General features: G+C 56.9%; 1 protein-coding gene across 2 annotated transcripts; it reads left to right on the plus strand.

Annotated features, from left to right (window-relative positions):
• Positions 1–944: 944 nt before the first annotated feature.
• Positions 945–27,458, plus strand: WNT9A (Wnt family member 9A). Of its 2 annotated transcripts, none has more exons than XM_082455138.1 (4): positions 945–1,138; positions 20,329–20,585; positions 21,687–21,937; positions 24,231–27,458. In XM_082455138.1, the coding sequence occupies exons 1-4, from the start codon at positions 1,044–1,046 to the stop codon at positions 24,711–24,713; spliced, it is 1,086 nt and encodes a 361-aa protein (XP_082311264.1). In that variant the 5' UTR covers positions 945–1,043; the 3' UTR covers positions 24,714–27,458. The 2 variants fall into 2 exon arrangements, with proteins under 2 accessions (XP_082311264.1, XP_082311263.1); XM_082455137.1 differs by having other exon boundaries at positions 948–1,138; positions 21,687–21,949.
• The last annotated feature ends 411 nt before the right edge of the window (positions 27,459–27,869 follow it).

Here is a 27,869-nt window from a genome sequence, read left to right on the forward strand (position 1 = left end):
AAGGATTCTCCTTGACCCCATCCTGTGTCTGGTAATTTGTGTTACCTGTTTTAATTTGGGTTTTGGGTTCTCGGACACTAACTTGCCTTAGCAGTGGCTCTGCGTCATCTCTCCTCCGTGTCCCTGGCAACTCCTCTTACCTCTAGCAGCGCCAAGACCCCTTTGTCCAGTTCTCACAGTACAGAGGTTCCGAGAAGGAGGTCACCCGAGGATCAGCGCTGGCAGTGACCTCAGCCTCTAGCTCACCTCTCTTGATTTAAGGATAGGAAGACAGAGGTCCCAAAAGGTTGAGCGACCCGGCCCGCATCATCCCTCATCAGGTCGCCTCATTCCCAGGACAACAAACCAGGGAGCAGAGCCCCTCTGGCCTCGCTTCCTGAACTGTCAGTCTTCGCAAAAAGCAGGGGCATCACCTGCTGGCTTGTCTCCCCTTTCACGCAAACTCCTCCGGGAGCCGACGCGCGCGCTCCAGCTCCAGACCGACACCCGAGTCCCCTGCGGCACCACCCCTTGCGTCGCGGCCAAGAGCTCCGCCCTGGCCCCGCCCCAGGCCACACCCCGCCCCCGCGGCCGCCCCAAGTCCCCCACCCCCAGGTCCCCCAACGCTCCCACCCGCTTGCTCCCACCCGGCGAGCCGCCCAACGCCGGCCCCGCCGTCTTGCCCCAGGCCACCAACGCTCGGTCTTGGCTCCACCCCCACAGCCGCCCTGGGGCTCGTTCCCTTCCCCCGGCCCCCGCCACGCTCCCGCCCCTTCCGGCCGCCCCGGTTCCCACCCGCCCCCTCGCGTGCCTCCCTTCCCACGCGCGAGGCGCGCCCTGAGACCCGAGTGGCGGGGCAGCAACGAGGCTGGGCGGGGCGCTGGCTCCGGTTTCGGCCCGCCCCCGGCGCCGGCGTGACCCCTCCCCGGGCGCGGGCGGGGCCGGGCCAGCTGGCCGGCGCCCCGCCCCCGGCCTGGCGCTCCGGGCGCTATAAGAGGGCGGCGGCCGCGGGGCGCCCAGCGCGGGGCCGGGAGCGCGATGGTCAGCCGCCGCGGCGCGGCAAGATGCTGGATGGGCCCCTGCTGGCGCGCTGGCTGGCCGCGGCCTTCGCGCTGACGCTGCTGCTCGCCGCGCTGCGCCCCTCGGCCGCCTACTTCGGGTAGGTGCCTCGGCGGCCCGGCTGGCGGGGCGGGCGGGCCGGGCCCGAGGCCGGCGCGGGCGCGAGGGCGGGGGCGACCCAGGTGCGCGGGGCGCGGTGCCCGGGCTAGCGAGGGCCCCCGGGTTGCCTGGAGCTGTTTGTTTGCGGAGCCCGCGACGCTGGGTCCGCGAGTCGGTGTCCCCGTGGCCCGGAGCACGGAGAGGGGCCGGCGTACCCGACGGGCTGGCGTGAGGCCCCGGTCCTCCGTGACCCCGGAGCCGTAGTCGCTGCGGCCGCGCCCGCGGCCGTGCGTGAGGCTCCCTGGAGCTCCGGGACCAAGCTCTGGTTATCGGCTCCCTTAGGCCAGGATTTCTTGCCAAACGTCTGGAGCCTCCCTGGCCCCTGCACACCCACCCCCCCTTGCAGTTTCCCCCTCCTTTCTCTCCTCGAGAAGTTAATTTAACAACAACAAAAAAAATACGTACAAAATCCAGATGTTCCTTGCTCTGAGCCCCAAAGGGAAAAAAAAACTCCAGACTGGAGGAATTTTATTTTTCTTGCGCTTTGCTTCTGACGTTCGCTCGGGCCCCGGCCCGCGGGAGCGCGTCTGTGGGACCTCTCCGGTGCGCAGGGCCCAGCCCAGCCGTGAATGCTGCCTCCCGCCGCCTCCAGGGTCGCTGCCCTGCGCGCTTCTCCGCAGCAGCAGTTAGTGTGGTTTGGGCTCGTCTGTCTCCGACGTTCCTTCCTGCCCTTCCTCGTTCCTCGCTCCCAGATCTGGGATGTCCAGCCGGGCGAGCTTTGGGGACCCTCGCTGTACTCTGCAGATGGGCACACCGGGGTCTGGGTGGCATCGTGTGGGCAGCCCTCCGGATCTCCCCAGTCTCCCCGCCTCCTTACCCCGTGCCACTCCTGGAGCCGAGGCCACCCTCGCGTCCTGCCCAGTCCCTGTCCTGCGTGCCCTGCGGCCGTTCCCGGGCTGCCGCCCTCCACCCGTCGTCACCTGTTCCCTCTTCCGTGGACCAGGCGCCGGCGCGCAGCGGCCTGGCCGGCAGAGGGCCCCGTTGGTCCAGAAATGTGGCACTGCCAGGGCGGGGAGAGGCCGACTGGGCGAGAAGCCCTGCAGGTGTATCCTGTTCTCAAAGAAAATAAAATATTTTCATGGGAAACTTTCCCTTTGTGTTTTTCTCCCCCCTCCCCCTTCTCCTGTTCTTTTTTCCTGGGTTGTCTTCCAGGGTCAGCTCCCTGTCTCCTCACCCTGGAGATCCCACCCCGCAGCCAGAGCTGTGGCTGTGGGTTTGGCCTGCCTGGGGCTCAGGCTGTGCAGAGGCTGGCACGCCCCTGCATGCCATCTGTGCAGCCTTTGCCTCACCCTCTCGGGCAGAGGGAGGGTCAGAGGCTGGCTGTCTGGCTGCAGGTCCACGGTGAGTCACGATGGCCTGTCAGCCAGCTGTGCTTTCTCGCTGTCCGGACTCAGCCATGGGTCTGCTCACCAGGCTTCAGACACACCCTAGGCTTGTCTGCGCCACGCTGTGCTCTGCTTGGAGTCTCCCTGCTGCTGGCCTTTTCTCTCTGGGAAGATCAGACCCACAGGGTGGCGGTCAGGGTCCTGGCTCCCGCCCTCCATCCCAACCCCTGTAGCATCCCTCTTTTTCTCCATGTTTTCTCTGCACTTTGTGCCTTCAGGGAAGTGTGGCCAGTGGTTGTGTGGCAAGTCAGGAGGGCTTGGAGCCCCTGTGGCTTCTTCAGCTAGCCCTCTGGCCCTGCTCTTTAATCCCAAAGGCCCCCTCAAGTGAGGCTTCCCAAGTCCTGCCCCGTGGGTAGCATAGAAGGCAGTTCTGCTGCCTCTGCTGGGGGTACACCCCACTTCCCCCCTCCCCCTGCCACCAGACAAGAGAGACAAGACTCAGCTTGGTGGACGGAGGTCCTGGAGGATGGCAGCCTCTGTGCCAACCCCACAGGCAGAGAAGGTAAGGGACCTGGTGCTGGAGTCCACTCAGGATAGCACCAGGCATGGAGGCCCAGCCTCTGGCTAGCAGTGACTGGCTGAGCCTGGGTCTGGGGCCCTTTCTCCTGGCTTAGTAAAGGGGCAGGAGCCAGAGGGGAGGGGGAGGAGGAGATGGCCCAAGGCAGGCAGGGCCAGGCAGGGCTGGGCTGGAGCCAGGGGGCCTCTCTGTGCCTTGTGCTGGGGCTTCCCTCCCCACCCCAAGTACAGAGGGAACAGGGGGAAGGAGCTGGGATCCAGCCCTCCTCTCCCTTCCCCCACTCTGAAAGCTCTGCCTGGCACAGAGGCTCACAGGCAGGGCAGCTCCAGTTACAGCCCAGAAACCCAGAGAGGCTGGCCTGGGGGAGGATCACGTGGGTGGTGGGAGCCCTCCCTGCCCCGCCCCCCCCCCGCCCCCCCAGGCTGCAACCCAACCCGCCCTGCTCCTGCTGTCCTGCTCAGCCTCTGGCCACCAGGCAGGGCCCTCCAGGTCACCTGCCTGCCATGGGAAAGGGGCTCTCCTCTCTTCCTCCCTGGCCTGACCGTCCTTTTTGGTGTGATTAGCAGGTGGTGTTTCCATCTGGTTCTCCTGGGGCTACAGAGATGTCTGTGCTCTGGGGGCCTAGACAGCTGGCCTGATGCTCTCTTGGAAGGAAGTGGAGCCTGGCTCTAAGCAGGAAGAGGCTGTCCCAAGGTCTTGTGGCAAGTTTGAGATACAAACTTGGACACCCCTCCCTGCTGCCAGCCACCAGCCCCCTGCCCCACCCCATAGATCTGGGTGGGCTCTCCCATACTTTGCTCCTCTCGTGGCGTTATCCTCAGGTGAGAATATAGAGCTAAAGGGTGGGCCTTGTGTGCTGAAACCTGCTCAGGAAGGGATGCCCCAGGCCCTGGGGCAAGCCACCCTTGTGCTCCTCTGAGCCTGGAGCCAGGGGCTGGATCTGGGGATTTTGGGGATCTGTGCTTGCCAGAGCAGGGTCTGGGCTCCCCAGCACCTTGCTGCCTTTTTCTTAGAGGTCCCGTGTTTGTGCTGAGCCAGCCCCCAGCAGAGGCCCCTGGGGAAACTGCTAGACAGGCATCCAGGGGCTGCACAGGCCAGCGGAGGCCTGAGGCTTCCAATGTGATTAATCTTCTAGAGAAGTAAGACGGGGCATGGTGAGCCCTGAGGCTCTTTCATGGTGTTGGCTTCAGCACTCTACATTATACAGGAAACATTTGCAGGGTGATGTGGGGGAGTGGGGCACTGCTGCGAGGTCTGGGCTCGTCCCAACTCTCTGGTCCAAGTAGCCTGGAGGCCTGCGTGGAAGAGGCAGCACCAGGCGTGACACTAAGGGCTTCCCTAGCCCATGAGGGGTGCTGGGAACCAGTTTGAAAGGCAGCTGAGGTGCTCTGGACCATTGCAAATGGGGGGGGGGCAATTGGCCTTAGGGCCAAAGGCCTTTTTGTTATTGAAACGTAACTCACATCCTGTAAATTTACTTAGTTGAAGTATACAGTTCAGTGGTTTTTAATACATCCACAAGGCTGTGCAGCCAGCACCGCTATCTAATTCCAGAACATTTTCATCACCCCAGAAACCTCATATCCCGTCCCCTCCTCCCCCAGCCCCTGGCAACCACTAATCCACTTTCTGTTTCTGTGGATTTGCCTGTTCTGGACATTTCATATAAATGGAATCATACCATATGTGGCCTTTCGCGTCTGGCTCTTTTCACCGAGCATACTGTTTTCACTATTTATTCACCTTTGTAGCAAGAGTCAGTACATCATTCCTTTTTGTGACTAAATAATATTTGACTAGCTGGACATATGGCAGTTTACTTCCACCTATTCATCTGTTGATAGACACTTGGGTAGTTTCAACCTTTTGGCTATTGTGGATAATGCTCCTGTGAAAATTGGTGTACAAGGTTTTTTTTGGCTGTATGTTTTCAGTTTTTCTCGGTACATACCTAGAAGTAGAATTGTCGGATCATATAGTAATGCTACGTTTAACTTTTTGAGAAGCCACCAAACTGTTTTCCACAGCATCATTTTACATTCCCATCAGTAATGCACGAGGGTTCCAATTTCTCCACTCCTCGCCAATGCTTGTTAATTCTCTGATTTTAAAGAAAACATATTTTTTTGTTTGTTTTTAAATCCTGGCCACCCTGGTAGATTTGAGGTGGTACTCATTGTAGTTTTGATTTGCATTTCCCTGATGACTAGTGATGTTGAGCATCTTTTCATGTGCACAGTGGCTATTTATAATGTCTTATTTTGGGGAAATGTCTATTCAGTTTCTTTACCTACTTTTTGGCTCAGTTGTTTGTCTTTCTGTTGAGTTGTAAGAGCTCTTTAAATGTTCTAGATCTATTCTTGGACTGAGGAGAACCTGTTTTCTTGACCTGTGAGCTGGCATGCTCTCACCCCTTCATACAGGGGCTGCACCCATGGGTCTTCACAACAGATCTTCCCCCTGCTTGGCCCCCAGTGGACTGTGTGGGAGGGCCAGGGTGCAGGTGGCTGTTCATTTGCTGGAGCCTGGTCTGGGGTTGGGGCTAGCTGAGGGCCCTGGCACTGTGCTCGAGGTCTGCCCCAGAGGGGCTGCTGTCATTGGGGTGAGGGTGGGCTCTGAGTGCGGGTCAGGGAGGGTCGACTGACCAGTGCCAGGAGGTGAGGGCATCTCCTCTGCTTCTCTGAATACTGAGCCTGGGGCTCAGCTGGTGGTCCTCTGTGGCCACGTGCCTGCTGGCTGCTTGGAGGAGGGGCTCCCAGCTGGTCCCTAGAGTAGAAAGAAGGAGGGAAGGTTTCCTGGGCAGCAGGAGCGAGCCTAATGGTAGAATGACAAGGCTGTACGGTGAGCCTGTGAGTGGGCAAGGGATAAGGTGGAGCCCTGCTGAGAGAATGAGACAGCTCTGACAGGGGCTTGGGGGGCTTGAGTATGGGGCTGAGGGCTTGGGCTCACCTGTAGGGGAGGTCAGCCTTTCACAGAGAGGCTGGGGAGACCCAGAGTCTACTGGGGCTAGGGAGGGGCTGACAGAGTGGGAGGTGTCCCAGGGGATTCCCCGGCCAGGGGTGGTGGTGCTGTGAGCTAAGCAGGCAGGAGCTTGGGGAGTCACGTGGGTTTGGACAACAGGGCAGGTGCTACCCATGGAGACCCACCTCCGGACAGACATGCCCGAAACAGTCCTGCAAGGCCTCAGATCTGGTGTTTGAGGGAGAGGCCATGGAGAGCAGTGTGCTTCAGAGGGTCAGGAGAGGGTAGGCCTGCACTGGCAGCTGAGGTGGGGGAGGGCCCAGGCGATGGGGCCCTATCCACAGTGTCCAGGGCAGCTGAGGGGCTGGCAGGGAGATTGCTGAGGCCCCTTGGAAGCCCTACGGGTGAGACCTCAGAACAGCAGGTGACGAGGGATGCAGGGCAGGGGCAGCAGGCTGAGGGAAGGTGCCTGGGGATGTGGGGAGGGCTTCAGGTCAGGGAAGGGAGCTCCAGGGACAGGAGAGGATAGAGGGGTGGTGTGTGGAGGGGCCTGGGCTTCCTGCCTGCAAAGGAGAGGGGATTCTTCCTGGACTCATGGTCCAGGACCTCTGTCGCCAGCAGAGGGACCGAGGTGTTCCAGGTTCCCAGCCTATGGGTCCAGGGCAGACATGGGGAGGCAGTTGGAAAGAGCAGGCGGGGGAGGCAGAGGGGATCCCTTGGGGAGCTCACTGCCCCTTGCATCTCTCGTCTCCAGAGTCCCTCCTGCCTCCCCCCTTCTCCTGGCCAGTCTTCTCTGGGGGGGCTGTGGACTCCCAAACCGTTGGCCCCTGCCTGGCCTATTGTCCCCTTCCATAGGCTCCTGGGGGGGGCCCTGCCCTGGCCCCCTAATACAGAGACCAGATAGAGGCAGGTGGGAGCATCAGGCCAGGACTGGGCCTCTGGGCTGGGAATCTCGTGCACACAGGCCGTGGAGTCCAGCAGCCTCTTGGTGGGGTCTGAGGTGAGGAGGAAGCCGCCGCCATCTGGCTCCCCTCAGCTGTGTGAGCAGATGTTCTGCCACAGCCGGCGGCCGTCTGGACGGGAGGACAGCTGGCCTAATCTCACCCCCGTCCTTGCCACTGTGGTCCAGGACCTGACTCCAGAGCCATGGGCACTAGCATGATCCTGCCCAGGCTCCCAGGGTGGCCCCAGACTGAGGGTGGCGCCCACCACCCACCCCAGGGGCCTTGTGATATAGAGGACAATAGAAGTGTGTGGGTATTTTTTCTCCTGGAAAAGAATGCACACACACGATTCCTCCCGGGGGGCTGTGGGCCCTGAATTCGGGGAGGAGCGATGAGCTGATAAGGGGCCTGGCTTGGCTTTCCTGGCTGTAGAAAAATGACACCTGTCAGCAGGGCCAGCACTCAGCCCCCTTAATCCCAGCCTGGGGGGCACCCGGCTCCCTTTGTGTATTGTCCCAGAGGTGGGGGTGCCCCTGCAGTGCCCACCCTGGCTCAGCAGACTGCAGGAGGTTTCAGAGGAGGCGCAGTTGTCTGGGAAGTGGGTGAGGCCAGGTCTCTGCTTGAAGGTCAGCCTCTGGTGGGTGGGGAACAGGGCCACCGTCCTCATGGGCCTGCCCATCCTCCTGGGTCTGCCTCAGCTGTTGCCTCTTCCAGGAAGCCAGAGCATAGCCCAGAAGTATCGCTCCTTACCTGTAGCTCACCTCTGGGGAAGCCAGGAGGTTCCCTTGTGATGTCTCCTCCAAACTGCACTGGGCTGGCTCTTCCGAGGCCTGTGATGGACCCTGTCTCCCCTCCGCTTCCTGGCTCTGCACCCAGGAGCCTGGTGTGGGGTCTGAGGTGCTCATTCACCAGGTGGCCCAGACCCCTGCTCACCCCTGGCCCTGACCTCCACCACGCTGTACCCACACTTGCTGGCTGGGCCATTACACCTTCCAGTGCACGGATGGTGGGCCAGGTGCAGCAGACACAAGACAATGGGGCCTGGATGTTGGACAGAGGCTTTGCGGGCATTTTTGCTGTGGGTGCCGTGCTGAGGGCAGAGGGCTCCGCTGGAGCTCCCAGGGGGCAGGTGAGAGGCGGGGGCTGAGGACCCCACTGAGCGAGGGTCGGGGAGGTGGGAGCAGGCGGCCGCCCATGGTGCATAGCAGGTCTGAGCAGGCCTCTGGAGTGGGGCTTGGTAGCATGGGCTGGATGATGACCAGCCTGTTTTCCTGCAGGGACGAATCATTAACGGACATCTGTGGGCTGGGCCAGGGTCTCCAGAGGAGGGCAGCCCCACTCTGGACAGTGTCAACCTGGGTGGTGTGCTGGCCATCTGGCTCTGTGACCTGCGGGCACGGCCCGCCATGCTCCCCTGCTCCTCCCAGTGAGGTCCCTGGCTGGCCTGGTGCCCCTAGCCACAGGAGGAAACCCGGCCGCCCAGCTGGCAGGCCCTGCACCTCGAGACCGGCAGCCGGACGAGGGAATGGAAAAAGGCAAGCCTCAAGCTGCGTTTGTTTTTCTTAGCGATACCTGAGGTAGACGTGGCCAGGGAAGTGGTCTGGCCCGAGAGTGGAAGCTGCCAGGGGCTCCCAGACCAGAGCACACCAGACCTGGCTCCCTCTTGGACAGAGGGAGCAGCAGTGGCTGCCTCGGGCCACCCCAGGGTGGGGTGTTGATTGAGCCTGTCCCAGTGTCCCCCGTCTGTGTCTGGCATGGTGCTAGGCCCCTGGGAGGCCAGCTCCAGGAAGGAAATCAGATATCAAGGTGATGCTGGTAGTGGCGGCAGTGGTGGTGGGGTCCGGTGGCTCTCCGAGCACCTGCCCTGCATCTTGCCTGTCCTTTGTGGCAGCCCCGTCGTGGGTCCACAGCCATCTCTGAGGCCTGGGGGTGTGGTGACCAGGGCACAGAGGTGGCCTGGTCACTGTGGTTCCTCCATGAAGCCACTGCAGCCCGTCTTCTCCTTGCGGCAGTCAGTGAATCTGGGGGTCCCATGCAGCCTCAGCCACCTTCCTGGGGGCTTTTGGCATGCCACTGTCCAATCTGGGCTCCATCGTCCTGCTCTGGAAAGGGGGCAGTTGGCTGGTGGCCCTCAGAGTCTGGGGGTCCCACGAGTTCTGCTCGCTTCAGGGGCCAAGTGTGGGCGAGGACCTTTCTGTTAGGCTTGTGGATGCCAGGCCTGGTGGGCAGTGCTGTGGGTCCCAGTGTAGTGGAGTTTGCTGAGTCCTGTCTGCCAGCTGACCCCCAGGGTGGCCAGGCCTTCGCTAGGCAGTCTCCTGGACAGTGATGGATCTGCGGACTGACCAAGAGCTCTTCGTGCCCTGGAATCTTCGGGCCCCATGGGGTGGGGAAGTCGGGGCCTGGCAGTTCTCACAGCTGATGGAGGTGACAGCTGTCATAGACACAAGGTCTCTGCCACAGTGTGACCTGTACACAGGGAGCTGCCCTCCTCTCCTGCTCATCCCCATCCCTTGGCCCTCACCTCCTCCTTGGCATGGCAGGACACCAAGTGATGGTGGAGCTCTCGGGGAGCCCCAGGCTCTGGTGGCATCTATGCCCACCCCACACCCGCCTGCTTGGGTGGGAGGCTGCAGGCCACGGGAGGATGGAGGGTTAATCTCAGAACCAGTTCTCAGCACTGGAATTTGTTTTGAATTTGATTCACACAGAAATTAAACGCCGTCTGGTGGGGCTGAGGTTTCCTTGGCAGGGCGCTGTGGCTTCTGGAACTCCAGCCTCTTCTCCTTCCGCCCAGCCCAGGGTCTCAGCTCCCCATGCCCGGGGAGCTGGGTTTGCGGGCAGGGTGGCCCTTGGGGTGGCTGGGCCTGTAGGCAGGAGGAAGGGCAATCGAAATCTGTCCCCTACCCCAACTGTGAGTGGGAAGGGGTGAGGTGTTCTAGGGGCTGAGTGATGTGGGACAAGGATGGCTCCAGTACCAGCGTGGGCCAAACCTGCACCCACCCTCTTCCGACAATGCCCGTCCTGCTACCTGGCTGTCCTTGGGGCAGATGTGAGGATGTGAGCACCTCTGGCTGGGTGCTCAGAGGGGCTGCGCTAGTAGTCCCCAAGCAGTCAGGCATGACAGCCTCAGGCCTGGTCCACAGAGGGGGTTGGGCCTCCCCAGACTTGGCTCTGTCTGTCCTAGGTTCTTTCCTGCTGCCCCAGGGCTGGAGTGTGCGCTCTGCAGAGCTCGTCAGGGGGGTGAGCCCTCAGCAATGTGAGACCTAATCCGGGATGATCTGGTCACAAGATCCTTACCTTGATTACTTCTGCAAAGACCCTTATTCCAAAGAAGGCACATTCTGAGGTTCCAGGTGGCTGTGAATTTGGGGGATCTTTATCCTGTGCTTCAGATTATTCCTGCAAACAGTTTCTCAAATACGGCGACCAGCATATGGTCAGAGATAACTTGGTGTGCAAGGAAATGCAGCCAAGGACTTGCAGAAATGATGGCAGCAGACCAGTAAACAGAGCATCCCACACTGAATAAAACAACTCTCACTGTGCTTTCAGGAGCAAGATAAGCTTGGGATATCTGTAAAGAATGAGAAGCCACAAAAACTGACCCAGCAAGTTTGGAAAAACCAAATAGAACTGGGAAAAATTTTAAGTAGTAGACTGATTTGAAAGCAGATTATAAACAGTTGAAGAGAATTAGCAAACTGTAAGATGGGTCAAGAGAAATTACACAGAGTGTGGCATGGGAAGGCAGATACATGGAAAGCAGAGAAGGTGAGAAACCTGGGGACACAGTGAGGAGGTCCCACATGCTTCACCAGAGGCCCAGAGGTAGAAGAGAAGAGGAACTGATGGGGTGATATATGGAGAGAATGGCTGAGAATTTTCTGAAACTGATCAGAACAATCAAGAAGATTCAAGAGGCCCAGTGTCTTTCTAAGCAGAAAAAAAAAAAAAATGTTCCTGCCAGAACATGACAGATTGCAACTGCAAAACACCAAAGCAATCCCAAAAAACAAAATACAGATTACCTTCCAAGGATTGTCAGGCTGACAGCTAACTTCAGAACTGAGAGCAAAGCCAGGAGGTGGTGGGACCATCCACTTGGTGCATGAAAAGAAAATAACCGCCAGCCAAGAACTCTACGCTCGGTGAAGATTACTGTAAAATGAGGGTGAAATAAAGACATTTTCAGACAAATTGAGAGTTGCTCTGAAGGAAATGTTGACGCCGCAGCTTAGGCATGGGAAATGGCCCTGCTGTGTTCCAGACACAAAAAGGAGTGAACAGCAAAGAGAAGGTCACAGGGAAGGAGGGGATAAGGGAACATTGAACAACTTCCTGTTGGGTCCTAAATGTAGAACTAAAATACACAACAGCATATAATTCCAGGGAGTCAGCAAGGTTGTGTTCTCAGGCCTCATATTACCGAGAAGGGGGTGGTATTGACCAACATTGAACATGGGTAACTTATAGACTCATGTTGTAATTTTGAGGGTAACCATAAAAATAATGGAAATATATGACTTCAAATTAACAAAAGGAAAAGCAGAATAATGAAAATAACTCAAAAGAAGGCAGGAGAGGAGAAAAGAAAAAGAAGAGGCATGGCCAGCAGAAAGGATAAACTGAGACCCCAGGACCCCAGTGGATGAAATGTTCCAGGCATAAGGCTGAGGTGATTGGGGTTGTGGTCAGGTCCTGAGTCTAATTATAGGCTCTGGGTGAGAGACACACGATGTAAGGATAGAGAACATAAGAGGATGGAGAGAGAACACACCAGCTCAATGGGCCATAAGGTAAAGAGGGAAATGAGAGTAGAGAGAGACTCAGACTCAGCACAGTGATCTGAGCTGTGACTGTTTTAGTCAGTGACCTGGGGCTGTGTCAGGCTCAGTCTGGTGTCCTGAGGCTGCAGTTTCGGAGAGACTGAAGCAGCCACAGTGGTAGCTTAAATGCATATTTTAGAAGTGGAGAGACACTTGGAAGCACTCAACAAGTGTCCATCACAAAAGTGAGGAAGAGAAGTAAGGTAAACCGAAAGAAAGTAGAAGTAGTGCAGAAATCAACAAAAAAACGTGCGTTAGAGATGAACTGATCCCTCTCTGGGAAGGTCTTAGAAACATCTGAGGAGACTAACCCAGTGAAGAGGCGGCTTAGAGTGCTAGTGTCCAGCTATGGGCAACATCGTCACAGACTCTGCAAAGAAAAACAAGGGAATGTAATGAACAGTTCCATGCTGATAAATCTGCAAATTCAGAGGAAATGGAGAAAACCAAAAAAGTAACAGAAACAGATTCAAGGTATAGAAATATTGACTAGTACTATAGTAAGCAAAGAAATTGGGGCATTGAGAATGTAAAGTGGTATAGCCACTGTGGCAAACAATCTGACAGTTCCTCAAACAATTAAATAGGGAATTCCTCTATGACCTAGCAGTTCCACTCCTGGGTATATACCCATGAGAAATGAAAACATATGTTCACAAAAAAATGTGTACATGAGTGGTCATAGTGGCATTATGAACAATAGCTGAAGAGTGAACAACTCAGGGACTTCCCTGGCAGTCCAGTGGTTAAGACTCTGCACTCCCAATGCCAAGGGTACGGGTTCCATCCCTGGTCAGAGAACTAAGATCCCTCATGCCGCAGGACACAGCCAAAAAATAAATAAATAAAATAAATAAAAGAGTGAATAGCTCAAACGTCCATCACCTGAGGAGTAGAAAAATAGAATGTGGTATATCCATACGATGGGATATTATTACATGCTACCACATCGAGGGACCTTGAAAACATTGTGCTAAGTGAAAGAAGCCAGTCAGAAGAGGCCACACGTTGTTTGATTCCTTTTGTAGGAAATGTCCAGATCAGGCAGATCCACAGAGGCAGAAGGTAGATTAGTGGTTGCCAGGAGTTGGGGGAGGGGAATAGGGAGGTCATAGCTAAAGAGTACACTATGTAGTTTCTTTTTTTTTTTTTAATTAATTAATTTATTTATTATTTATTTATCTATTCATGGCTGTGTTGGGTCTTCGTTTCTGTGCGGGGGCTTTCTCTAGTTGTGGCAAGCGGGGGCCACTCTTCATCGCGGTGCGCGGGCCTCTCACTATCGCGGCCTCTCTTGTTGCGGAGCACAGGCTCCAGACGTGCAGGCTCAGCAATTGTGGCTCACGGGCCCAGCCGCTCCGTGGCATGTGGAATCTTCCCAGACCAGGGCTCGAACCCGCGTCCCCTGCATTGGCAGGCAGACTCTCAACCACTGCGCCACCAGGGAAGCCCCTGTAGTTTCTTTTTGAAGTGATGAAAATATCCTAAAATTGTGGTGGTGTTTGCACATATCTGCAAATATACTACAAAATGCTGAATTATATACTTTAAATGGGCAAATTTTATGGTAAGTGAATTATATCTTAATATATAAAGGTGTTCTAAAAAAAAGAAAAAGAAATTGGATCAGAAAGGAAATCTTTCCACCAAGGAAAGGTCAGCCTGCATGGCTTCATGGCAAGTTCCACCAAACAGTCAAGAAGACACAATTCTAATCTGACACAACTCTTCTAGGAAATTAAAAAAAAACAAAACAAAACTCTTGCTAAGGCACTGAAACTCAGCAGGAAGAGCATGGGAGAAGAATATTACAAGCACGGATGCAAACATCCTAGACAAAACATCATCAAGTTACATCAGCAATACAGAGAAAGGATAAAACCTATCATGGCCAACTGGGTTTATTCCAGGAATGCTTAATGTCTAACATTAGAAAAATCAATTAGTAAAATTCCTCAATTTAGCAGATTAAAGGAGAAAAATCACACATCAAAAGATGCAGGGATGACATTTGATAAAGTTCAACATCCATTTGTGATTTTAAAAACATTCATAGCAAACTAAAAGCAGAAGGGAACTTCTTTAACTTGATACAGGGTGTCTAGAAAAACACACAGCAAACCTCATGCTTAACGGTGAGATGGCAAAAGCTTCCCTTTTAAGACCAAGAGTCAGACAGGAATGCCTGTCGTCACCGTTGTCTAAATCTGGGTGATGCCAATTGTCTTAACAGACCCTCAAGCATGATGGGAGTCGTTTGTCTCATGTAGCAATCACATTCTGGCTCTGTGAGTGCATTGACTCCTGGTCTCTGGCCTTGTAGTGCCAGTCTTTAGGGCGCCCTTGCGTCTGGAGGGGTGGGTCTGGGTAGCAGAGATGAGCAAGGATGAGGGTCCCCACTTTCTGGTGGGGGTGCCCACAATTCTCTCCTTCACTTCATGGCCACACATGCTGGCAAGGGCACTGGACAGCTCTGTGCTGGCTGGTGGCTGTGGAGCTGGGGGTCAGTAGGCTGGGTCCCAGAGGGTAGCGGGCAGATTCTGCACGATTATGCTGATGGCCCTAGCCAGTGTAGGAAGGCAGGAAGAACCGCTTAGTAAGAAAATAGACTGGTGTCTCTGCAGACTGCATGATTGTACACAGAACATCTGAAAATCATCAGAGATGAATTATAACACATAGCAAGGTCACCAAATACTAAATCAGCATTGGGTCAGTTGGACTTTCGTAGGTCAGCAACAGAGGGAAGACTGACTTTATAAAGTTATTTTATTTTTATACACTATCACTCTGGAACACAGACTGACTCTAATACAGGGCAGCCCTGTGGGAGGCTGTAAGACTTCACACTTCAGTGAGGGAACATGTAAGACTTCAGAGAGAGGCAGGAAGGAATTCTGAGTAAATGGAGAGAGACGCTGTTCTCACCAATGGAGAGATTCAAAATTGCACACACAGGGGACTTCCCTGGTGGCGCAGTGGTTAAGCATCTGCCTGCCAATGCAGGGGACACGGGTTCGATCCCTGGTCCGGGAAGCTCCCACATGCTGCAGAGCAACTAAGCCCGTGCACCACAACTACTGAGCCCACACGCCTAGAGCCCGTGCGTGCTCTGCAACAAGAGAAGCCATCAAAATGAGAAACCCGTGCACTGCAACAAACAGTAGCCCCGCTCGCCGCAACTAGAGAAAGCCCGCGCACTGCAAAGAAGACCCAGTGCAGCCAAAAATATATAAATAAATTTATATAAAAAATTGCACAGAGCAGTCATGACCACCCCAGCAAACCCTGTCATGTGTGTGCACATGCAGAGCCAACATGCGCCCTTGGAATCTGTTGGAAGGAGCTCCTGACGGAATCCCAGGGTGGAGCCTGGAAATGAGCCACGTGTGAGGCTGCTGTGACGTCACAGAGCAGCGAGGAGACGGAGCCTTTGGGATCCTGAGGGAGGGATGCTGGCCCCACCGAACTTCATGGGCAGATGTTGGTGTCAGCTGGATGGAGATCTGGATGTGCACAGCAAGGTGGGGAAGCTTTTGGAGGACGTTTAGGAGGTTGTTTAATGGCATTAGCGGTGGGAGTTGAGAGTGCCTGGGCACAAGGCTGCTTCTTGAGCTGGGTGAGAGCTGTGTTTCCCAGCTGTGCTGCTCACTTCCGCGTGTGTATTATATCTTTTGAAGACACCTGAGTGTTGTAAAGTGCCAGACCAACATTTAGATCTCGTTTCTTCCCAGGAAATGGGTCCAGCGCTGGGAGAGGACAGGCAGGTGGAGCAAGGGTAGCCAACCTGGACTCATGTCCTCCATGGGCTTCCCGGGCAGGCTTATGTGCCCATCGACCCGCCTGTCTCAGATCAGATGCCCACGGAGAGGGAGGGGCAGCTGTGTTGAGCACAGTGGCAGGTGCACTTGTGTGGGCAGCTGGGCGGTTGGAGGGTCTGTGCTGTGCCAGGTGGCCTGGGCGCTTTCTGGGCTGGAAGGTGCAGCCCCTGGAGATAGGCTGTGTGGGCAGAGGCCCATTGCTCCAGGCTGGCATACAGGGCTGAGAGCCTGTAGGGGGCTTCTCCATACCACTGGCTGTATGTTGAACTTTGTCATTTTGAATGGGCCACATGTGCATGGGACAACGTGTGAGTGGCTCACACGCCGTAGGGAGAAGAACGTGTTTCCTCTGCCCCAGGCCGCCTTTATCCTGGGTTGCCCCGTGCACCCACGGGTGTGCACGCAGGTACTCTGCAGAGGTAGGCCTGTGCCTTGCACTGAGTGTACACAGCAGGTGGGCTGCGGCTTTTCTGAGGCCTGCTGAATACTGGAGTGGATGGATCCCATTTATTCAGCCAATCTCCAGTCTTTTTGAATAACAAACAATGCTTCCAGTGTTTTTGCATGACAGCATTGCATTGGGTAACATGTGAGTGACATACGCTTGTATGTTTTTTCTTGCTGACATTAAATTTTTTTTTTTTGCTTATGTGTTTTAAGATAACATATCTGTAGTCTGTATTTCTAGAAAGAGAATTGGTGGGTGAATTTTTATAGATATGTCAGTCCAGAATTCCAGCCAAGGAGGAACACCTCCTTCCCTGTGTCCTTGACAATAATCCTATCAGACATTGATTTGTACTCCTCTGATGCATGAAAAATAACCTATCAATATAGTTTTATTTTGCATTTTTTTGAGTGAAATGCAAATAAGTTTTTAACAGCCAGCTATATTCCCTTCCCTTGAACTGTATGTTCATATCCTGTATCCAATTAACAGTTGATTCCTTTGTTATAGATCTAGAGGAAAAGATACACCTGTGTCCACATATGTACATGCAACACATGCACATGTGCCCACATGTACATGCCCACACACAAGCAAAGAAATGTGGTCCTTGGCCTGGGATCTGAATTGCAGCATTTCCTCTGATCTTTGTCTGTTGGTCTTTGGATTCTATGCTACTTTTTGCTGTGCAGAGATTCTCGTACATTTAGATAGTCTAATTTATTAAATTTTCAAGGCATTTTGGATTCTGAGTCACTCTGACAAAAGCCTTCCTGACTCTAAGAATGTTTTATGAACCTCTCATCTTTCCTCCAGCACTTCTGTGGGTTCCTCTTTGTGTTGTCGTTTCTGCCTCTTGTCCCTGGGACCTTCGCCACTGAGCCCGGACCCACCTGACGGCCACCCTCTTCCCTGTACCCCATGCATCGTCTCACCCCGGCACCTCCGTGAGGGTTTGTCCTCTGTCGCTGCACTCCAGGCCATAAGCTCACAGGCTGGCTGCACTGATCCCACACTGACTGTTAAGGGGGCCTGGGCAGGGGGCAGCTGGGCCCCCATAAAAGAGAGGTGGGGACGTGCCACCTTGGGATGAGGGACGCTGGGGGGTAGAGCAGTGCTGCCCTCTTGGGTTTCAGCCTCATGCCTACCATGGGAGCTGGGTGATGGCTCAGGGGAAAGGCCTGGCCCTTGGGCCTCAGGCCTCAGCCATGTGGCCACCCGATTTTCAGATGGCCATTCCTGGACTTGAGCTGACCCTTCCTCCACATCCTTCTGCCCAGAACAGATGTAGACCCCACCTGGCCTCAGGAAAGTGTCAGCTTGCCTGTGGCTGTGTTTATGGAGCTGCCTCTGATACCCTGGTGGACATGCTGAGGCCAGGCGGGAGTGAAACTACCTATAGCTATGTGGGCTGGCCCTGGGTGTGGGGGGCCCCTGAGTTAGCTCCTCATGTGCAGTGTGGACACAGGCTGGCACCGGGTGGGGAGGGGGCCCTGTCCTCAGTGCCCATGTGCAGAATTTGGACACAGGCACCCCCAATGCCTCCTGGAAGACTGGAAGGCAGCATCACCTGCCATTTGTCTCCCTTTCCTCGTCCCTTTCCAGCCCGGCCCCAGGTCTCCCCAGGATGGCCTTACAGTAGGGGTCTTCTTGGATACCGGAATGTTTTGGCAGCGGTGGGAGCTTGGTTAATCTGAATCCTGCCTGGGGGATGTGCTGGTTGGAGGCTACAGTGCTTCAGCCATGTGGCACGCAGTTCTGGGCACAGCTGTTGACATTCCTGTCTGGGGACAAGTCTCCACTGTGTGAGCTGTCTTTGTGTGAGGAGTGTGGCTCTTCCGGCCTCCAGCCCAGGGTCCTTGGGCCCCTGCCTGCTCCCTGCCCCAGCGCAGCAGCTGTCCTCAGGCAGGGGCCTGGAAGTCCACAAAACTGCCCCCTGACGTCAGCCTCTGCCACATCCCCATGTCCTGAGGCATGAAGTCCTAACGCTAGATAAGGGGTGCAGGTAACTGGGGCTGGCACGTGCTGCTACCCTTCCAATGCATCGTCCCAGCTCCAAGCTCATGTGTCTTCTCCCCGAAGGTCTTACTGCCTCTGCATCCCCACTGCTCAGTGGCCCACAAAGGATCCGTCCGTGTCTCAGGGACCTTTGGAGCTTCTCCTCTAGCCAGCACCCACGCTGGCCTCCCACTGCACACCCAGGGGCCTCCTGATTCAGAGTGTTGCTTACGGAGAGGGGCATGGGTCCTTCAGCAATGTCTGCACAGACTTGAGCTGGCAGGGATGCCTCTGTTGGCTCTGCTCACCCACACCCTTGGTCTCAGGGTTGGGAGCAGTTGCCACCTCTGCTCTCCCACAGCTCACTGGTACACTAGCTCTGAGCACTGTGGAGAGCAGGGCCAAGGCCTGGGGTGGGTCTTCTCAGGGTGCCCACCATGGCCTCACTCATGCTGCACCTAAGTGTGCAGAGGTCGGGGGTCGTGGTCCTTTCTGCTCTGCACCCCTAGGCCTGACCAGTCTGCTCTGGTGTTCTGGTGGCCTCCTTGCCCAGTGCTGCCTGGGCCTCCTGTCAGCCTGGTTCCCGGGCCTCAGCACCCTGCTTTGCTGTTCTCAGGGAGCTGATCAGCGAGGGTGAGACAGGGGCAACTCCTTCAGGGACCGGGGTCCAGAGGCCTCAGGGTAGGGCTGATTCTGCTTTGCACGGGCCCCACCCTTACCAGGGTGGATGCAGCGACTCCCCTCTCCACTAGGCAGGGCAGGGCATGCTGGAGTGTGTGCATGCAGCTACAAAATGTGGTACCCCAGGTTGTCCCCAGGGGAACCTCAACCTGCAGCATTACTGCTGGAGTCTGTTAGATGGTGGGGTTCTAGAAGGCCCTGCCCACATCCCTTCCCCTGCAGAAAGCTGCAGCTCTCCTTGTCAGCCCAGTGGCCACCGTACCCCTGAGGGGGCTTTGGAAGGACAGCAAGAAAGGGGATGGGGCACGGTGTGGGGCTCCAGTATCTGTGGACTCCTGATACCCCTGGTTCCTGGGATTGGCTGAGGGGAGAGGTGGGGGCTGGGGCTTGTTTCTAAAGATGCTCTAATGGTGGGCTCTGAGCCCCATTCACGTCCAGGTGGGCACCTCTCCCTCCCGAGGGCTGAAGGTCTGGGTGGGGCTGGGCTTGGACATTCGTGGAGCCCAGATGTGCAGTTGTCTGTCTGGGGACACTGAGGCCCGTGGTTCTGAGCACAGAGCAGGCAGAAGGCCAGAGCCAGTCAGTCCCTGGATGGAGCAGGTGGTAAGGAGTTGGGGCAGGCAGGCCAGACAGAGGAAGACGGACGCAGGCCAGGGCCTCGGCTCAGCCAAGAGGAGAGGTGGAGATGCACAAGAACCAGGATCCCACTTCCTGGGTGGCACCTGGGTCCTGGGCTGGGAGGCCCCTTCTGGTGCACATATTCCAGGAGACCCCATTGGAACCATGGGGGCCGTCTGCACAGGCTGCAGGAGGACAGGGAGTGAGCCAGGGCCATCCTCAAGGGACCACAGGGCCGTGGGGGGCACCCCTAGCTGGGGATGGCAGACGGTGGGGGTCCTAGAGCGAGCTGGGTAAGCAGACATGGGAGTGGGTCGGGGAGGGTATGGTAGATGTACGTCTCATGTGGCCTGAGGCAACTGTGCCCGCTCCCTGCCTTGGTGGTCTGCCCTTGGCCAATACCCTGGGCTGGGCAGTCTTCCCAGGTGTGTGTGTATGAGTTTCTAGCTGTGTGTTCCTTCCCCTGTCATCAGACCTGGGCAGTGAGGCTGGTGTCAGCTGGGGTGTGACTCCCTGAAGGGACTTGTTGGGAAGGGGTCAGCATCCATGTGGGTACCGGAGGTATGCTCACTGGGCAGCCAGTGTGAGAACCCAGGGCATTCAGGGGGCCAGGCAGGGGTCCACAAGCAGTTGGCAGGGCAGGGCGTGAATGGATATGGGGGCAAGCGGGTGTAGAGAGGATGCCTGGTGGGCAAGGGTCCCACGGCCTTCGAACCACCCCTCCCCTGCCAGGTTCTCTGTGGCCTTTCTGTACCTGTCCCTGGGCCTGCTGCCCCTCCTGCCCCGCAGGTGGGCCCACTGGGGCTCCTGTCCAGTTGCCACCATGCTTTCCGGCCGAGCAGTTTCTTCTGCTGCCCCAGCATCTGCAGCCCTCGCCCAGCGCCCACCTTCTGCCTCTGGGGCAGGGCTCACTCTGGCCTCTCTGTGCCCAGGCTGACGGGCAGTGAGCCCCTGACCATCCTCCCGCTGACCCTGGAGCCGGAAGCAGCTGCCCAGGCACACTACAAGGCCTGCGACCGGCTGAAGCTGGAGCGCAAGCAGCGGCGCATGTGCCGCCGGGACCCCGGTGTGGCTGAGACGCTGGTGGAAGCGGTCAGCATGAGTGCTCTCGAGTGCCAGTACCAGTTCCGGTTTGAGCGCTGGAACTGTACCTTGGAGGGTCGCTACCGGGCCAGCCTGCTCAAGCGAGGTGAGTGTGCTGGGACACCGGGCCGGAGCAGGGAGGCAGGACCTCCTAGCCCTGGTGTGCGCCCCTAGTGCATCACCTCAGCTGAGTTCCAGGTGACTGGGCGGTGGGTGGGATCTGACCCCCCTGCTCCCCATTTCCCCTTCCTCCTGCCCTCTCCCCCATGCCTGGTCCCTTCTCACACCTGCATGGAACAGTTGCTGGTGGCACAAGGCGCATGTGGGCAGCTGTGACAGGGCCTGAGGCGGCTCTGATGGCTCTTGCCACATGGCAGTGGCTGAGGCCCAGTGTCTGGGCACAGGAGCAGGGGTCCAGCTGGTGCCCCAGCCCTGAGCACGGAGCCTCCTCTCTTGTGTCTCCTTCTGCATGAGGGTGCCGAGGGGGACTCTCATCTGAGTCTCTCAACAGCCTTGTTTTAAAAACTAGGGGACACGGGGTAAGGGTAAGCTGGAACGAAGTGAGAGAGTGGCATGGACATACATACACTACCAAATGTAAAATAGATAGCTAGTGGGAAGCAGCCGCATAGCACAGGGAGATCAGCTCGGTGCTTTGTGTCCACCTAGAGGGGTGGGATAGGGAGGGTGGGAGGGAGGGAGACGCAAGAGGGAGGAGATATGGGGATATATGTGTATGTATAGCTGATTCACTTTGTTATAAAGCAGAAACTAACACACCATTGTAAAGCAATTATACTCCAATAAAGATGTTAAAAACAAAAACAAACAAGCAAAAAAAACTAGGGACCTGAGGCCCAGGGCATGGCAAGGCTCACAGAGGGCCCTGGCCAGTCTAGTAGGTTGGAGACCCAGATGGATAGGGTCTCTGATTGCTGGGCACACCTGTGGCCCAGTACACTCTGGGTTCTCTCCTGCCCCTGACCAGTCCTATGTCTGGGGCACAAGGGAGCACCTCCTGTCCCCAGGTGCACATGGCAGCCCAGGCAGGTATGCCCCTCCCTGCGTGGAACACACCAGGAAGGATGCTTCCCGCAGACCCTGCTCTATATGGAATGTGTGCCTGGGAAGGCCATGATTTGGCTGCACCCGAGTGAGACGGGGGCCGCTGTGGCCTGCTGACCTGCCCCTGCCCCCACCACCCCAGGCTTCAAGGAGACAGCCTTCCTTTACGCCATCTCCTCTGCTGGCCTGACGCATGCACTGGCCAAGGCGTGCAGTGCAGGCCGCATGGAGCGCTGCACTTGTGATGAGGCCCCTGACTTGGAGAACCGAGAGGCCTGGCAGTGGGGTGGCTGCGGGGACAATCTCAAGTACAGCAGCAAGTTCGTCAAGGAGTTCCTGGGTCGGCGGTCTAGCAAGGATCTGCGAGCCCGTGTGGATTTCCACAACAACCTCGTGGGTGTGAAGGCAAGCGGGGTGGGGTGCGGAGTGGGAAACGGTGCAGGGTGGGGGGCGCACAGGGCACAGGGCAGGGCGTGGGGTGGGTGTGGGGTTGCAGGTGGCGTGCGTTGGGGAGCAGGGCGGGAAAGTGCAGAGGGGCGGGCAGAAGCATATGTGTTTAAGGGCTGGGGTGCAGGGGCTGAGGGAGGGGCATTGGTGGGGGAGAGGGCTGGGAGGAGGTGAAGTCAGCTGCCTCTGGGGCTCTGTTCCAGCCACTGGTGACAGCCAGGGCCTCCAGTCCTTCTGCTTATAAGGCTCATTACTTACTGGATGGGCAGGGATACTAGCTGTCATGGTGCGGAGCTCCATGGAGGGGTGCCCCATGGTCTCCCATGGTTGGGTGGAACCAGAAGGCCTACTTGCTGCTGGCTGGGGAGTAGGCAGGTGGGTCCTGGGTGGTCAAGGCCACAGGGAGGGTCTCCCTGCTGGGCACCATCTAACCAGGAGGACAATGGACTGGGCCCTACTTGCCAGGGCTGAGGGGTGGGTGGTCCTGTCACCAGGGACCTAGGTGGACAGCAAACGGGTAAGTGTGTAGTCCAGGGGTCCCGGGGAAAAGCTGGGGGTATGGCTGGCTCAAGCTGGGGAGGCTGCTTCTACCTCAGGGGCCCTGTCTGTGGCCAGGACTGTTCCGAGGAAACTTGAAACAAAAGACTCAAGGTAAAAAGCTCTCTTGCTGGGCCCTTCTGGGAGCTGCTGGCTGCAGGCATGGCTGGGCCTGGGGGGACCTGGCTCCGCAGCCGCTCTCTACCCACCCACCAGCCCCTTGGCTCCACGCCACTGGAGGAGGCATCAGGTCCCGCCCCCTTCACTGTGGACAGAACACCCCACCCTCTTAGTCCCTGCACATCCTGGACAATCAAACGCCTCCCAAGGCTCAGCCTGAGCTGTGGGATAGTCAGGGGCTGGGAGGGGGATCTGCGTGTTTGCTGGGCGGCCCTTGGGATATGGAGCCCCAGCCTGGGGGCTGGAGGGGGGCGTGAGGTAATTAATGCCAGCCTCACTCTGAGCCCCTCTTTATTGAGAAGCCAGAGTTCTGAGGTGTGGGCTTATTAAAGAATCAATTTCCCCCTTTTCCACAGGAGCTCTGCCTCTCCTTCCACCCTCTGGGGAGGGGTGCAGGCTGATTAAATCCCCCATGGGAGGCCCTTTCTTTTCCTCTGCACTCGCCCTTTTGTAAGCTATTAATGAAAAGTCAGAATATGAAAGTGCTCCATTAGCTCCACTGGTCCTGGGTAAGCCTCGTTTTAATTAAATTTGTCCGGGTTTCTCAGCAAAGTATCATTAAATGTGACTCTTCTGTTGCCTGGCTGGAGGGCAGCTATGTTTCTTAATCCCCCTTGAGCCGACTCTCCCTGGGGGCAGTGTGGGAGTTCAGGCCTGGCTTGGGGCCCACTGGGAGAGGGACCTCCCCTTCCCCTGCCGTTCTTCTTCCCCGTGTCCCTCTAGGGACCCCAGTGTGGGAAGTCAGGCAGGAGGCCCCGTGGGACAGCTGGGCTGACTCCACGGCTTTGCAGGTTGGACCCAAGTCCTGGGAGGGGAAGGGCCCAGCCTGGGTCTTAGGCAGCTTCCCAGATCGCAAGCGGAGTGTTGGTGCTGGGCCATGCCTGCTCCTGCCTGCATGTGTGGGGTGGGTGTAACCCCCTCCCATCTGGACCTCTCTGGAGGCTTTCTCCCACTTCCCAGGTTACTCTTAGCAGGGTGGGGGATGGTGCCTGCCCATGCAGTAGCATCTGATCCCTATGCTCAGACAGGGGCATGGTCAGCTCAAACGTAGACTCTAGTGGCCAGTTCTGTCCACTAGGCAAGCTAACTTGCTTGTCCTTACTTTTTCAAGGAGCAGACTGCTGAGGACAGACTGTGTGGTCCTGGGGGGTTGCTGACAGTGGGGGCTAGTGGGGAGGTGTGCCCTGCCTTGCAGAGGGCAGCCTGGGATGCAGGGATGGGAAGGGAGGGCCATGATGGTGCAGGAGGTGGGTCCAGGGTGCTGCGGTGGCCAATCTGAAGGTGTGGTGCTGGCTATGGGGTTTCTGTCCTGGGCGGTCCATGGCTTGGAGAGGGAGGGACAGTGTGGGTGCCAGGGAGCCTGGGTGATGAGCAGTGGTGACCCCCTTTGCCTGGGCCTGGGTCTGGGGGGCCATGAGGTCTGACCCTGGGGTGAATGACAGTTCCAGCCCCTCTGAGGGTGGTGCTTGGGGACTGGTCTCCAGTCTGCTCAGAGTGGCCCTCATGCCCACCTCCCTCCCAGGTGATCAAGGCCGGGGTGGAGACCACTTGCAAGTGCCACGGTGTGTCAGGCTCCTGCACCGTGCGGACGTGCTGGCGGCAGCTGGCGCCTTTCCATGAGGTGGGCAAGCGCCTGAAGCACAAGTACGAGACAGCACTCAAGGTGGGCAGCACCACGAATGAGGCCACCGGCGAGGCCGGCGCCCTCTCACCACCGCGGGGCCGCGCCACAGGGACAGGTGGTGGCGACCCACTGCCCCGCACACCGGAGCTAGTGCACCTGGACGACTCACCCAGCTTCTGCCTGGCCGGCCGCTTCTCCCCAGGCACTGCCGGCCGCAGGTGCCACCGTGAGAAGAACTGCGAGAGCATCTGCTGCGGGCGTGGTCACAACACACAGAGCCGGGTGGTGACACGGCCTTGCCAGTGCCAGGTGCGCTGGTGCTGCTATGTGGAGTGCAGGCAGTGTACCCAGCGCGAGGAGGTCTACACCTGCAAGGGCTGAGCCCCTGTGCCTGGCCAGGCTGCTGCAGGGGTGCAGGCAGTGTGTGCAATGTGAGGGGTGTACACCTGCAGGGGCTGAGCCCCTGGGCCTGGCCAGGCTGTTGCAGGGGTACAGGTGGTGTGTGCCATGTGAGGGGTCTAGACCTGCAGGGGCTGAGTCCTTGACCTGGGCGCCCCCAGTATACTTGGTGACAAGGCAGGGGCAGAGGCCAGGGGGTTGGCTGGGTTGGCCATCTCCGCCCTTTTGTCTCCCCGTCTCAAAGGCCCAGTCTGACCTCTGCATCCCCTCTGTTTGTCCCTCCCCATGACCTGAGAGCTTTGCACAGATGCTTTCCAAGCTGTGTCCCCCTAAGTCACCAGGTGCCCCTCCTGCGCTGGGTGCCCTCTGAGGAGCAGCGGGCACACCTTCGTGACCACACGGCCTCTGTGTGAGCTGCCTGTGGCCTGTCCTGCACCAGCACTGGCTTAGAGAGTCAAACCACTAGGAGAGAGAGCAGGTGCCTGGCTGCCCAGGTGCAGGGGGTATACTGCCGGCCCCCTCTGACATTGAGTACTTCTCTTTGGAGTGATATCAGTGACTTTTAAGTTATTTTTATTTAACTAATATATAATTATTATTTTCTCCATCCCTGCAGTCTCCCAGGCTGTGGCTCCTCCCCCTCTCAGCAGAGCCTGCCCTGGAGGGACCCCTTTCTCCCTCCCCTCCATGCCCCCTCCTAAACTGTTCGCCTGATCTGCTTTGTCGTTTGAAACCACTAAATCCAGAGAGACATGCTGTCGTTGTTTTTGAAGAAGTAAAGCAGGCTGTGTCTGGCCACCACCCTCAGGGTTTCTGGAAGCCAGGTCCCATGGTCCAGGTCGGCTACCCACAGCAAGGCTGGCCTGGGACGTGGACGGGCCCTGCTCTGCACCCTGCAGGCACATGGCTCCACACTCTGGCCTCCTCAATGCAGATTCTGGGGCTGGGGGTGGCAGAAGGTGGCCTGTTCTCCTCCAGAGGTGGGCATGGGCAGAGGGGCAGGGCCAGCCCCTTGGAGGTTCATTTCATGAGGAAGGCACAGCTTGCTCTCTGTCACTGTGGGGGAGGCAGGGTGGGGACAGACATGGGTGGAGAGAGTCTAGGTTAGGATATGGCAAATGGAAGGCTGTTCTCCTTGGCCATGCTGTTGATTTTGCAGGGAAGGGAAAAGGATGGCCAGCACTGACCTGATTTGGTTTGAGGGTGTGTGCACACATGTGTGCATGTGTGTATGCATGCATGAGTGTGTGGTGTGTGTGCATGAGCATGTTTGTGTGCATGCATGAGTGTACATGTGTGTGAGTATGTGATGTGTGTATGCATAAGTGCACGTGCATGCTTGTGTGTGAGCACGTGTATGTATCTGCATGTGGTGTGTGTTCATGAGAATGTGAGCACATCTGTGCATGGGTGTGCATGAACGTACATGGATGCATGTATGTGTGTGACCATGTGCACATGTTTGTGCATGTGTGGTGTCTGTGCTTGTATGTGCATGTGTGAGCATACGTGTGTGCGTGCATGCATGTGCATAAGCGTGTCTGTGCATGTGTGTGGTGTGTGTGCTCATGCACCCTGTGTTGGTGTGGTCAGTGGTTGGCTGGGGTGTGGCCTCTGCCCTGTGCCCTTCCTAGGTGTGGAGCTCTACTTCCCATGTTGGTGGGGCCTCCAGCCCTGGGCCCATCCTGCTGAGCTCTATGACTGTGCTCCGAGGGTGTGCGCTGGGGTTTGGGCAAGCACAGAGCCAGGTGGCAGCGTGGACACGGGAACTACTGAGTGAAGGGATTCCTCGGAGTCCAGGAGGGGCTTCAGGAACCCTGGGGACTTTGTTTTTAAAAGAAAACCTATTTATGTGGATGTGGGTCTCTTTGTCCCTGTTTTATAGTGTAAATAGTAAAGTTTATTCTCCTGTGGTTCAGAGAACATCCCCATGAATAACTGCATGCTGACAGAGTGGTGCAGCCAAGGCATGTGCCCTGGGAGGGGACAGTGGATGATGTGGGTCTGCCCCTCGGTCTCCTTCACGCCTGGCTGGAGAGGGTGAGGATAGGCTGGGGTGCGTCCCAGTTGTCCCCAAGCATTCCCACCTGCTGGGGCCTGGAGCAGGCAGAGCTGGCCATGTTTCTATGACAAGACTGTAGCTCGGTCACTACTGGGTCTGGAAAGGCGGCAAGTCAGAGGAAGGATTTTTTTTTAATCAAATACCACATTTAGCTCTATGTCATAAATATTAAGAAAAGTATTTTTTTAAACAAGGCAGATTGAAAACGTCTGCTGGCTGGTTTGTTTATACATAAATATATATCAGAATGTCTTGCTAAGCAAAGAAACAACTCCCGCTGACGGAGCCTCTCATTAACATGCTTCTCTCTGTGCAGCAGAGGATCTCTAAAAGAAAACATGTTCTGTGGCGGGGTCCAGATCCCCCGACCCCCCCAGGGCCGCAGGAGCAGAGCCATGCTGAGGGCCAGGCGGGTCCCGGCCACCTGCTCTCTGCTCAGCGTGCACAGACGTGACTCAGAGCTTGGTTGGGCCAGGTCCAGGCGGGCGGGAGGAGAGGGGCATTCACACACGAGAGAAGTCTTGTGTGAGCCTGTTGATTTCTCTACCTCATCTGTATAGCGAGTAGGTGTGTACTCGAGTGACTTGGAGAATGTATTTATTTAATGGCCTTGTGTAACAGAACAGAAACAAATGGAAACACTAAATAAATGTATTTTTAAATTATAGCCTCATCTCATTGGCTGCCTTCAGAGGGGTTCCAGTGGTCCCGGGGAGAAGGGCCTGTGTGAGGAGGAGGCCTGAGGGAGGAGGGCCCAGGGAGGTGAGAGGGTTTACAGGTCTCTCACAGACCAAGTCCAGCCCAGCCCTCCCCAGAGGTGGGAGGGGTGGTAGTTCCCTGTTAGCACCTGGAGATGCAGCAGCTCTCATGTGCAGGGACCATATCCCAGGTCCCCCGTCACTGAGTGGCCCCATGGATCCTCTCATAGGCTGGCACTGGAGGACCACGTGCCCAGCTCCTTCTAGCTTGGCCTCTGTCCCAGCACACCCTCAAGCAGTGCTCTCAGTGGGCCTCCAAACCCTCATCTCTACCAGAGTGCCTGCTGAGGCCGTTTCACTCTCTCCTCTGGAACAGGA

The sequence above is a fragment of the Balaenoptera physalus genome, assembly GCF_965194825.1.
Source record: "Balaenoptera physalus genome assembly, chromosome: 3".
In the NCBI taxonomy this organism is placed as follows: domain Eukaryota; kingdom Metazoa; phylum Chordata; class Mammalia; order Artiodactyla; family Balaenopteridae; genus Balaenoptera; species Balaenoptera physalus.

Excerpts from the sequence above, each read along its gene's own strand:
- WNT9A (XM_082455137.1), top strand. The coding sequence starts at position 1,044 with ATGCTGGATGGGCCCCTGCTGGCGCGCTGGCTGGCCGCGGCCTTCGCG. Across the intron at positions 1,139-20,328 it reads CCCTCGGCCGCCTACTTCGG|GCTGACGGGCAGTGAGCCCC; the intron begins GTAGGTGCCTCG and ends CTCTGTGCCCAG. Across the intron at positions 20,586-21,686 it reads GGCCAGCCTGCTCAAGCGAG|GCTTCAAGGAGACAGCCTTC; the intron begins GTGAGTGTGCTG and ends CCACCACCCCAG.